Raw genomic sequence first — 11,473 nt, forward strand, 5'->3', positions numbered from 1 at the left:
TTCGGCTCCAGCCCGCTGCGGGGAAGGAAGCTGTTCGCCGGGAGGCAGGCCCGGCCCCCCGTGATGTCACAGGGCCGGCCCGCCCGCCGCCGCAGTGACAGCTCCGCCCGGTGCCCGTCAGGCCCTGCCCAGCCGAGCCGCGCAGCGGGAGCGGGGCGGACCGGCCATGGCCGACGACTTCGGCTTCTTTTCCTCGTCTGAGGCGGCCGGCGCCGAGGAGGACCCGGCCGCCGCTTTCCTGGCCCAACAGGAGAGCGAGATCGCGGGCATCGAGAACGACGAGGGCTTCGGGCCGACCGACGGCGAGTCGGCCACCGCCCCGAGCGGGCAGGCGGCCCAGCCGGAACCGGGTGAGCGCCGCGGACCAGGGGCCGCCTGGGTGTGGGCACGGAGGGGGTAAAGGAGCACTGTGGAGGGCAGGGGGATAGGGGGATCGCTCCTTCTGCACCCCCACCCGTGGGACTGTGTTCCCCGCAGGATGCACAGCGTCCCCGGCGGGTGAATGGGCTCCCCAGTGGCCAGGCCTGCATCCCAGCAAGGGCTGCCTGGGGCCTGTGCTTGATGCTGTGGTTCCCTCTCAAAATTGAGGATGTGGGGTGAGTCCTGAGCTGGGACTTGAAGGCTATGGGGTGATTTCTCCCCCAGTATGCTCAGGCTGGGCTGCTTGCGTTGGATGGACTATCTCCTTGGCTGGACCTATCTCCTTGCCTCAGTGGCCCCAGTTAGGGCAATGTGAGAGGCATCTAGGTGAAGCTGAGGAGCAATGATAGCCCTGTCACTGTCCCCACAGAGAGGAGAGCCCTCTGAGGTGCAGAATGGAAGGCATGTTCACTGGGAACATCGTGGTCCCAGGCCCTGCAGGTAGAAGGTGCTAATCCTGATCTCGTACCTCTAGTCTGCAGGGGCTCGGTGGTCTGCTGTCTGCATGGACACTGCTGCCACAGTACTCTGGCTTCTTCCCCTTACCAAGGCCCACAGCGCCTCTTTGTGCTGTGTTTCACCTCTCCGCAGACAGGGCTGTGGGGGCAGATCTGGGCCTGGAAAGCTGTTGTCAGCCCTGGTGATAAATGCAGTCAGACAGGCTGGAGTTGGGTGTAGCCAGAGCTGCACCATGGGGGCGAACGCTTTTGGGATGGTGCTTGTCTGAGCTGCATGTGGGTGCCTGTGACTGCTGGTAGAAGCCTGTGGTTGTCACTGGGGAGAACTCAGGGTCTGGAGCCTACTTAAAGCCTTTTCTCTCCCAGCAGCGAGACTGCTGCATGGGGCTGGCGTTGTGACCCTAGTGTGCAGCTCTCGGTGTTCTCTGGGGCTGGGAGGCATATAGGGGTGTACCCCAACTGTGGGTGTCAGAGGTGCCTCAATCCCAGCTCTAACCTTGCAGCTCATCCCAAGGGCATCACCCAAAGTGGGCTCTCAAGGGTCTCAGCATGCATGCATGCCCTCCTCTGCTGGGGGACCATGCTGCAGTGTCTTTGTGGGCTCTGTCCCTGGCAGAGCTACTGTCCCTTCACAGTCCTTCACTGCTGGGCATTCAGCTAATAGCTTCTGGAGCCATCCGTTGGCAGCCTCTGCCTAGCTGCTTGCAGCTGGGGGTTGGTGAGGTTGTCTTCCTACAGTCAAAGCACCTGCCTGTGTCCAGCCTTGTGCCTGGAACAGCTTCTCTAATCTTCAGATAAGATAAAACACTAGTGAAAACACTGTAAAGACATAAATACCCAGAACGGTTTGTCTGGAAGATAGAGAGGTGCTTGCTGGCTGAATTCCACCAAGGACAGAAAACCATGGGGCTGTTGCAGATGGGTATGCTGGGCTGGGAATGGTACAAACAAACTCCCAGGGACAGATTTGTTTCAGCTCGGGTCACCTGGGATCACCTACAGTTGCCGTAGTTGTAATTGTCTTTCTCTCTTCCCTTTTCCCTAGCTGGTTTCCAGAATGGAGCAACCACTGTCAATGGAGATGTCTTCCAGGTGAGAGCTCAGCCTCTTGCCCAGTGGTGCTAAGGGGGATTGGGTGGGTATGGGGCAAACACTCTGCTGCTCTGCTCCCGGTTTGCTATTCAGATGCAGAATCACTTTGGAAAGGTGTGTGTCTCATGGGCTGTCCCGGCTGCTCCATTTTCATCTGTTTTTGAAGAGAAGATTGGTTCCATCTGCCATGACCTGCCTCAAATCTGTTTGCAGGTGTCCTGTGCTGTTAAGGAGTGCCCCATCTTTCTAGCCTTGATAGCTCCTGGAGGCAGACAGAAGCCTCTCTTGGAGAGGCCAGAGCCAAGGCAGGGCTGCCATAGGACACTTGCTTTGTTGACTCAGCAGCATCTCCTGTTAAACTCACTTGCCCTATGGCCAAGGATTTTTAGTGGAGGCTACCCACTGGGGTCTCAGCTCTCTTGGGGAGCCCCAAGGCCAGCTCTGGTGGCTGCAGGAGGAGCTGTGCCAGCACTTGACAAGCCCTTCACCCCACTCAGTGCCCAGCCGTGTGGCATGTGCATTGCCCGTGCCTAGATTAGGGGGTGATAATCACATCAGACACTGGGCAGGCTTAATTAGATTGGGGATCTTGGAGTAAAGCTGTAATCCCATGGCTGAGCTTGGTGTCAGGCTGGGAATCCTGGCCAGCACAAGGTGTTAGGAGAGGTACTGAGCCAGCATGGTGCTGAGCCAGGTGAGAGCTAGGCTCAGAGGAGCTAGAGAGGCTCTTCCCTGTGGGATGGTGTCCAGGCATCGGCCTCTCCCTGTCTGCTGTGGCCAAGCTGTAACAATGCTCAGTCCTGGGGCTGCCTCAGCCCAAGTCAGGGTCACGGGAGCCTGGTGCTGATAGGAGCATGTCACAAAGCTGGTGGCTGCCCAGGGGTTGTGAGAGGAGCAAGTCAGGGAGGGAAAAGCTGGGAAGTATTTCTGTGTGACAGGGCCTGGGAGCTGGGACAGCAGCTTGAGTGCTCTGGGGACTCTGTCCCACATGTCTGAGGCTGTCACCCTCCTTCCCTCCTATCTTGTTTTGTCTGAGTGGGCCTTTGAGGTGGCTGTGGAAAGAGCTAGTGCTGATGGTGAGGTGCTCATGTCCTGCAGGAGTCCAATGGTCCCACCGATGCCTATGCAGCCATAGCCAAGGCTGACCGGCTGACCCAGGAACCTGAGAGCATCCGCAAGTGGAGGGAGGAGCAGAAGAAGCGCCTGGAGGAGCTGGGTGAGACCTGAGGCCATGTTTGGCTATGCTCATGGCAGTCGAGTCCCATGGTATCCCTCACCTGGAGGTGACTCAACTGCATCCCAGAAAGGTGTCTTATGGCCCACACTGTGTGGGTGCCCCTGCCAAAGGTCTGCTATCCCTGGGGCAGTGATGCCTTTCAGACAATACTAGGGACTGGGGACAAGGCTGGGGAGCTGCAGCTGTCTTGCCTGCTGGGGAGCTGCCCAGCAGAATAAGTGCATGATAGTCTGGTTAATGGGGTCTGTCTTGCTCTGGCCTTAGATGCAGCATCGAAGGTGACTGAGCAGGAATGGCGTGAGAAGGCCAAGAAAGACCTGGAGGAGTGGAACCTGCGTCAGAATGAGCAGATGGAGAAGAACCGAGCAAACAACAGGTATGTTGAGGTCAGCATGGCCACGAGGGCTGCAATGGGAGCTGCTGTGCAGCCGGATCTGGGATGTCTGGGGGCCTCCTTCCCCACAGTAGAGCCCAGCCCTGCAGGGATGGAGCTTTGCCAGGCGAGGGGCTGTGAGTGGCTCCAGTGGCTGTGCAGAGCTGCTCTGGCTGGGACCACATTGGGATCTTGGTGCCTCCTGCCCCCCCACATGGGCCTCACCCTGGGACAGGGTTGGGGCACTGTGTGTGCAGGTTGTCCTGGTGCTGTGTGAGCTGTGGTGAGTGGGTCACGCTCTCTGGGAGGACATTAACCCCCTGTGTGTTTCTCTCTCTCTAACCCTCTGCCTGCCTGTCCGCTCTGCGCTCTCTCTCTGTTTCTGCCTCGGGGGCTATAGGATCGCTGACAAAGCCTTTTACCAGCAGCCGGACGCCGATGTGATCGGTTATGTGTATGTGCCTCTTACGGACCATATCCTGCCCCGCGGGGTCTGGGGGTCCTGGAGCTGCCCAGCCAAGGGAAGGGGGGATGCTGGGAGGTACTGGGCCATGGTGAGGTCCCAGAGGGAGGACAGTGCAGCTGAGTGTCTCCTTGTCTTCAGATGGTGGAGTCTTAGGAGGCAAGTGGAGCTCCTGGAAATGCCTCTGTGGGGGCTGTTGAAGAGGCAAAGCTTGGGGTCTTGTGCCTTTTGGGGGATGGCTCTGGGAGTGGAGAAGTCTTGGGAGCAGGCAGACACTCCAGTGCCCCTGGATGAATGATGTCTTGGGTGAGTTCAGCCAACAGCAGCCTTGAGCATCATGTGTCTCTGGATCCCAGAGGATGCTGAGCTCATCAGCTGGAGCATGGGGACAGGAAGCAGGGACATGAGGGGTTCCCAGACAGAGGGGAGGGTCTCCTTTGAAAGGGTTCTGCCAGTAACAACCCTCCCTGTCTCTGCAGGGCCTCGGAGGAAGCATTCCTGAAGGAGTCCAAGGAGGAAACCCCTGGCTCCGAATGGGAGAAGGTGGCCCAGCTCTGTGATTTCAATCCCAAGAGCAGCAAGCAGAGCAAGGATGTCTCACGGATGCGCTCGGTGCTCATCTCCCTCAAACAGACACCCCTGTCCCGTTAGCTGCTGCCTGGCACAGCTGGAGCACAGCCAGGCAGGGCTGGGCTCACCAAGCCCAAAGAGAGGCCTCATCCTGCCTGCTCCTGGCTGTGCTCGAGTCACTGGTTGTAACTCTCCCCATGGTTTTCCTTTGCTTAAAAGGTGCATCGGTCTCTTTTTACACCTATTTATTACACTGTGGCATTTCCCCGGGAAGCGACACTGGGTGGCAGAGCTGAGTTACAGCGGGGGAGCCAACCGCCTGGGCTGAGGTTGTGCCCAGAGGCCTGGCTGAGTGAGAGGGGGAACATCCCCCTAGTGTTCCCCTCCTCACCCCTGCACTGGGAATAAACCCACGTGCGGCTCTCCTGGAGCAGCTCCAGGCATGGCAGCCCTATGTCTGACCCTGGGACCCAGGCAGTGATCCCAGTGGGACCCTAGGGTTGTCACCTGCCTTTCCCAGGGGTTTAGAGCAGAGCTGGTGTGGGAAGGTGGAGGAACAGCCCTTACTCAGCTCCGCACTGCTAAGTTCTGCAGGAGCATGGCTGAAGCGTGATGCTGCTGGGCCGAGGAATGTGAGTGCAGGCACCCAGGCTGGGCTGGGAAGGCCCCAAGCCCAGCAGAACCCTCCCCAGCCTGGCTCTGTGTCCCAAAAATCTGGTGGGGCTCCAAGCAGCAGTTGCAGTGTCTGTGTCCCATCCATCCTGTGGGGTTGCTGGTGACAGTTTGAGGTGGTGCAGGGCACTGGGATGGTATCATGGGGTGAGTATATGGGATGTTTTCTGTCTCTCCAGCAAAGCAACCAGCAGTTGGGAATGTGGGTGCCAGGCTTTGGGACCCTTGGCTCTGCTCCTTCCCTTGATACTGGGATGGGAGATGGAGGCTGTGTGGTTGCAGGGAAGGAGGTAGGAAGGTTGAACCCCCACTTCCCTAATCCAGGGACCCAGAGCAGGACTGGGCAGAGTTCTGGTGCTGGTGCTTGTACTGTCCCTGGAGAAAAACCTGCACATCTGTCTGCAGCTACTTCGTGGCTTTTCTTTGGCCCCTGCTGGATTTATACACCTAAGGCAGCATGGGGAGATGCCTCACTCCCACACCCCACCCCACAAGACACTTTCCAGCCCGAACACCCAGTTTCTCTCCTCTGCTTGGCAGGGCCAGCACCAGCCCCTCCAGCTTGGAGGCCCAGTTCTGGAAACCTGCACAACTCCCGGCTAGCAGGAGAGGGACAGACCCGTGACACGGAGCAGAGCCCACAAAACATTTGTTTGAGCATCACTGCAGAGCCCTGTCAGCCAAACAGCAAGTACACAAAGCTCTCCTGCCCTGCAGCTATGGAGTCAGGAAGGTCACCTCTTCAGGGGTGGCCAGGCACCCCTGGCTCAGGGGCACAGGTTCAGCAGTGAGCTGGGAAGGGGAATGGGTGTGTGGGGAGTCACTTGGGTGTCACTATGTGCTGGGACTGTGCACCTTGTCTATAGGGCTGCTGCTCCTACTCTGTCCCACTGTGCTCCAGCATGTATAGGCAGCTCTGCTGTGGTGCAGGATGGACACTGGTACAGGGTATCTTGGGGGTTGGCTGTCTGCCTCTGCCTCTCACTGCAGAGCAGAGGGAAGTGAAGCAGTATCCCTGCTGTGCTCTGTCCCACCAGCCCCCCCGACAGCTGTGCCCCCATGTCAGGCAGGGCAGCCAGCTCCCGGGGAGCCATGCCCACAGCTCTTCTACATCCCCCTGGCTTTGGTATCTGTGACTGTTTGAATTACCTGTTACAATAAACCCACATCTCCAGTCCTACAGGGCACTGTCATCTTTCTGCTTCAGCAACACGTGTGTGCTTAGGAGAACACACAGCCCCACAGAAGCCTCCTGGGGAAAGGACAGGGTGGGAGGAAAACCACATCCTACAGGAAGAAACAGGAGCAAGGGGAAGGACCAGATGGTTTGTGCTGGGCTGGGGCAGAAGCAGTGGCAGCCAACCCTATCCAGGTTGCCAAGAGATTGTGCTCACCGATCTGACTACCCACTGCCTCTCACAGCCCTGCCCCAAGCTGGCTGGGTTGGTGAGTGCCAGTGAGCCAGCCAGACACAGCTTCTGAGGAAGACATGCTAAGCAGGCAAAGTGCAGGGCTCCCTGGTGGGGCTCACCCTGCTCAGTGCTGGTAATAGCTCATTTGCCCACCCTCATACCTCATAAGTTGGCTCTGGTGGGCAAGAGCCTTCCCCTCTATCCCTGCTTGTTTGCAAGCAGAAGTGGGTTCCTTGTCACCCAGAGGTGGGGCTCTCCTCCAGAGAAGCTCATGAAGGCACAGTGGGCTCCACAAGCTGCAAAGGCACCACAGGACAGGGAGGGCCAGGGCACAGGCTCCAACATGCAGACACTCAGTGCCTGGAAATGCCCCAGGCAGCTCAGTGTGGGAGACACCACAGCACATTAGTGGTGTTTGTGCCCCTTTCCCCTGCAGATATGAGCTGCAGCAGCCATGGAGCAAACAGAGCCAACAGCTCCATGTCCTCCCAGCCCTGCAGCCCTGACATGGGAGAGCAGTCTTGTTGCTCATCAAACCCCCCTGGTGTGATCCAAACGATGTCTGTCACCACGCAGGGAGTACAGTTCCCTCTAGCTCAGCTTCCAGCTCATGTGAAGAACTGAGCCATGCAGGAACTGACTCCCTAGCAAAAGCAGCAGCAGGACCCAGGGAATGCAGCAAGTCCCCATTTTGGAAATTTGAGTTCCCAACTAGTTTTCACAGGGAGTTGCATCTTGTGTCCTGCTTGCATCACTGCAGCTGTGAGGCAGCTCTGCCTGCTCCCTTTCCTTCCTACACTGTTTACTCTCTGGCCTCTCAATGTTCTGCCACCCAGTATCAGTCAGAATCTCGCTGCAATTCACTTTATTACTCACTGGTTGCAACCAAACAGATTACATATTCTCCGCAGACAACTCACCTGCTGCTTATGAACTCTGTCCTGCAGGACCAGGCCACAAACAGAGCTTCCCTCTTGGGCAGCTCATTTCTCAAATGCTGGTGCACCGCCTGAATAAAGACACAACTTGACCCCAGGACACAATTTTAACAGAGTGTGACAGCACCAAGCAGGGATGATTGTTCTGACAGGGCTGGAGAGCCGCAGTGAGACACAGCCTCCAGTGCAGCAGGAGGACGAGCCCTCAGAGGATCAAAAAACACCACGGTCCAAACATCAGGTTATTCACAGAGTTGTATTAGCCAGTTTCCAAAGCTCTGGAACACAGAGCCTCTCCGGCACCGGCTCCACCAGGACATCACAACTGTCTCTCAGAAACTCCATCCGCAGCCCGAATCCAGCCGGGCACAGGCTGGCGGGGGCACAACCGCAGCTCCCCTTTCCCCTGACTTCACTTTCTAGACTTCATGGCTGTGACTGCCATGCCCCCGAGGAGAGCCGCGAAGGTTAAGCCCTGGGCCAGGATACGTGCCCGCATCATCAGCTGAGACTTGCGGGTGTCGCCCCTCTTGAAGTTGATCAGCCCGTAGGTCAGGACGCCGACGGTGCAGAGGCAGCCTGCGGAGGGGAGGGATGGAGGGATGCCTGGCGGGCAGGGGCTCTGAGGAGCAGCTCACGCCTCCCCCCGCACCTGAGCGCTGCCGGCTTGTGAATTACCCCCAGAGCAGCCCCACTGCCGCCGACCCTTCCCCTTCCCGCAGCCCCACACCGCCACCCCCCTCCCTCCCCTCACCGAGGGGCACCAGGGGGTTCTCGCGGGTCTTGCGCAGGAACTTGTCGCCGAAGCCCTCTTCCCTGAACACCGGCAGCACGATGGGCTCCAGCGGCGGCGGCGGAGGAGGAGGCTCCGCCGCCATGGCTGCGGCCGCAGGAAGGTGACCACCGCGACCCTCCCCGGCCGCCGTAGCGAGGAAGGGTTGGAGAGAGCACTCCGACCGCGGGGTATGATGGGGGTTGTAGTTCGCAACTAGCAGAACCCAGCAGGTGGAGCTGCAGCCTCGGGACTACACTTCCCGTGGTGCCCCGCGGCCCATCCCGGTGCGGCGCTGGTAGCAACGTGGAGCAGCCATGCCGAAGGCAAAGGGGAAGAGCCGGCGGCACAAGTACTCCTACAACCTCAACCGCAAGCGGCTGTACCGCAGCGCCCGCCGCCGCGCCGCCCCGCGCATCGCATGGTGAGGGCCGCGGCATGGGCGCGGGCTGTGGGCAGGGCGGCCGGGTGCGGGTGTCCCGGGGGGGCCGCCGCAGGCCTCGGTGGGTGCCTGGGGGACGCTTGTGTGTGGGGAGCGCAGCGCAGCCGTGATGCCGGTGCCTCTCTCCGCGCAGCTCGCACATCCGCCAAGCATGGGACCCCACCAAGTCAGTGGCGCAGAACCTGGCCGAGATGGGCCTGGCCGGCGATCCCAACAAGGCCGTCCCCATCCCCAAGAAGTTGCTGGTGAGTGTATGGGCGGGGGGATCGGCTGCGGCTGCTCCTTTGTGGGGGATGGAAGGAGATGCCTCCCCCAGGACACGCAGCCGGGGGGGAAGGAGCAGCCTGCCCTGGGCGCGGGTCGGGTGGCTCTGGGTCGGTCTCTGTAGGTGGATGGGTTTCTTATCCATGGATGTTGTTCTGCTGCCAAGATCCTGGCATGGGAACAAGCTCCAGTGCCACAGAGAAATAATGGACTTAAGAATAAATAATGGGCTTCGCTAGAAATGATGTCAGTCGGTCTCCTTGAGACTTGCCAGGGAGAAGTGGGGTTGGGAGCACAGCAGCCGACTTGCTCCTGGTAGCAAAGGAAGCTTTTGTATGTACAGTAGCACCAGGCTGGCCCGCCTGCACCGGTGGGCAACGCTTCCAGGCAGAAGGTGGCCCCACAAAACGTCACACTCGTGAAAAATAAACAGGGGTGACCTTGTTTGCTGCTTGTCTGTGTCCACACTGTGACAAGGTTGCCCTTGAGCTAGCTTATGGCACAAGTAACAGCTTTTCTTAAGCCAGCTGAGGTTTCTCTGTCCTTGCAGCCATTGGGTAAGTGGTTTGGAGTTTTGGGAGCAATGTATCAGGACACGGCTCTCTCCCAAATGGGCTTTTCTTGAGTTGCTTTTTCTCTCATTCAACACAGGGGATGGAAATGGAAAGCAATGGACAAGACCAAGGAAAGCAACAAGTGCGGAAGCCCTATGTGCTGAACGGTCAGTGCTGCTGCTGCCCACCGCAGGAGCACCTCCAGCCCTGGCGGTTTCCTGCTGACCCCCAAAAGCAGCTGCTGCTGTTGCCTTTGGGGTTCTGCCAAGGCCCTCTGGGTTATTTTATCTCTCATCTCTGTGCTATGCCCTAAGGGTGTTACTTCTCCTCCAGGCTTGCAGAGGAGCAACCCCCCTGGCAACAGTTGGCTGGAGATTCCCAGCCGGGCTGGAGCTGAGTGGGAGCCAGGACAGCAGCTCTGCTGTTGCTGTGTGTTCTCTGGCTCAGGAATTTCCTTTCCCCTCCTCTGCTGCCTTCTTTGCAGTATTTCTGCCTGCAGCCCCAAGAGGGCTCTTGTGACTCTGAAACGGGCTGGTTTGTGGCACCAGGGTGACAAACTGAGGCTGCAGTATCCTGCATGTTTCCGTGGTGGACTGGGCAGCTCTGAACAGTCACACTGCAGCCTGGGCAGAAAAGTTCCACTTGTGCTGCGAGCAGGATGCCTGCACATTGTGCTGAGGACTGTTGATTGTTTTTCTCCATGGTGGTGCTGGGAAGCCACCTCCTTTGTGCAGCAGGGCTTGATCTTGGGAAGAGGCTGGGGACTTCTGAGATGGTGCTTGCTTCCCTCCCCTGCTTCATGGTGTCTCTGTTCTCTGCCTAGAGATGGAATATGAGGCCAGTCTGCCTGAGAAGAAGTCAAACACACTCTCACGAGATCTCATTGACTACGTGCGGTACATGATACAGAACCACGGGGAGAACTACAAGGTCAGTACTGGCTGTCCCAGAGCGAGTAGCACCCAGAGCAGCTCTCTCCTGGATCTTCTACAGAATGGGAACCAGTAATCCTCTCTGTCCTGGCTCCTGTGTTGCAGTGAGCTGGGTTAAGAGGAACCTTGGCCAGATCCCTGTCTGAGTCAGACAGTGGTCACAGCCGGCCTGGGTGGGTCTTTTGAGTGTGGCTGGGCTGGTTTGGTGTTTGCTCCTGGGGACATCCCTCTGATTTATGCTTTCCTTTGTCTCAGGAAATGGCTCGAGATGAGAAGAACTACTACCAGGATACTCCCAAGCAGATAAAGAGAAAGATCAACGTGTACAAGAATTTCTATCCCGAGCAGTACAAGGAATTTGTTGCATCACTCAAGCAGGAGAAGATGGAGGTGCAGTGACTGCCCTTTTCCCTCAGGTTTGCCTGCAAGTGCAGGCTTGACACAACCATTTTCTACGCTGAGCACGGACTGACAGACAGGTGACAGTCACATCGCCTGTGCCTGCAAGCTGAGCTATGCAAAGCCTCTGGTGATAGAGGAAGGACCTTCATTAGGCAGAGATAGTTATAACCAGGCGTGAAAGTTTCTTGTCTGTGGCTTGTGGCATTGGGACTGAGTGTGCTGTGCCACTCCTGTGCGTGGCAGCCAGTGCTCCTGTTGCCTTGTTAAAATAAATTGCTTTTCCAAGGTGGTGTGAGTGTCTTACTCACGGGCTTCTGCCTGGCACAGTCCTGCTTTGAGAGCTCCCAATGCCATGGTGGGACATGGGCATTGAGCACATGGCACCCTCTGCAGCAGTGGGTGCAGGCAGCACTGGAACCTCTGCTGATTTCCCTGTAGGCAGCAGAAGTTGAAGCAGAGTCATGTGCTGCTT

General features: G+C 58.1%; 3 protein-coding genes across 6 annotated transcripts; 2 read left to right on the top strand and 1 right to left on the bottom strand.

Annotated features, from left to right (window-relative positions):
* Positions 1 to 45: 45 nt before the first annotated feature.
* On the top strand, positions 46 to 6,462 carry CLTB (clathrin light chain B). Of its 4 annotated transcripts, none has more exons than XM_065690141.1 (6): positions 50 to 350; positions 1,924 to 1,970; positions 3,069 to 3,186; positions 3,472 to 3,583; positions 3,981 to 4,034; positions 4,185 to 4,444. In XM_065690141.1, exons 1-6 carry the CDS (start codon positions 167 to 169, stop codon positions 4,339 to 4,341), a joined length of 672 nt encoding a protein of 223 aa, XP_065546213.1. In that variant the 5' UTR covers positions 50 to 166; the 3' UTR covers positions 4,342 to 4,444. The 4 variants fall into 4 exon arrangements, with proteins under 4 accessions (XP_065546212.1, XP_065546213.1, XP_065546215.1 ...); XM_065690143.1 differs by lacking the exon at positions 4,185 to 4,444 and adding an exon at positions 4,523 to 6,462 and having other exon boundaries at positions 58 to 350; XM_065690140.1 differs by having other exon boundaries at positions 46 to 350; positions 3,981 to 4,452.
* A 1,410-nt stretch (positions 6,463 to 7,872) lies between these two features.
* On the bottom strand, positions 7,873 to 8,568 carry HIGD2A (HIG1 hypoxia inducible domain family member 2A). The gene is made up of 2 exons (XM_065690749.1): positions 8,390 to 8,568; positions 7,873 to 8,214 (listed from the first exon to the last, which is right to left on the bottom strand). The coding sequence occupies exons 1-2, from the start codon at positions 8,511 to 8,513 to the stop codon at positions 8,048 to 8,050; spliced, it is 291 nt and encodes a 96-aa protein (XP_065546821.1). The 5' UTR covers positions 8,514 to 8,568; the 3' UTR covers positions 7,873 to 8,047.
* Positions 8,569 to 8,668: 100 nt separating this feature from the next.
* Positions 8,669 to 11,286, top strand: NOP16 (NOP16 nucleolar protein). The gene is made up of 5 exons (XM_065690748.1): positions 8,669 to 8,831; positions 8,983 to 9,094; positions 9,765 to 9,834; positions 10,491 to 10,597; positions 10,855 to 11,286. The coding sequence occupies exons 1-5, from the start codon at positions 8,725 to 8,727 to the stop codon at positions 10,996 to 10,998; spliced, it is 540 nt and encodes a 179-aa protein (XP_065546820.1). The 5' UTR covers positions 8,669 to 8,724; the 3' UTR covers positions 10,999 to 11,286.
* Positions 11,287 to 11,473: the final 187 nt, after the last annotated feature.

Source organism: Lathamus discolor, chromosome 10 (assembly GCF_037157495.1).
Source record: "Lathamus discolor isolate bLatDis1 chromosome 10, bLatDis1.hap1, whole genome shotgun sequence".
Taxonomy (NCBI): Eukaryota; Metazoa; Chordata; class Aves; order Psittaciformes; family Psittacidae; genus Lathamus; species Lathamus discolor.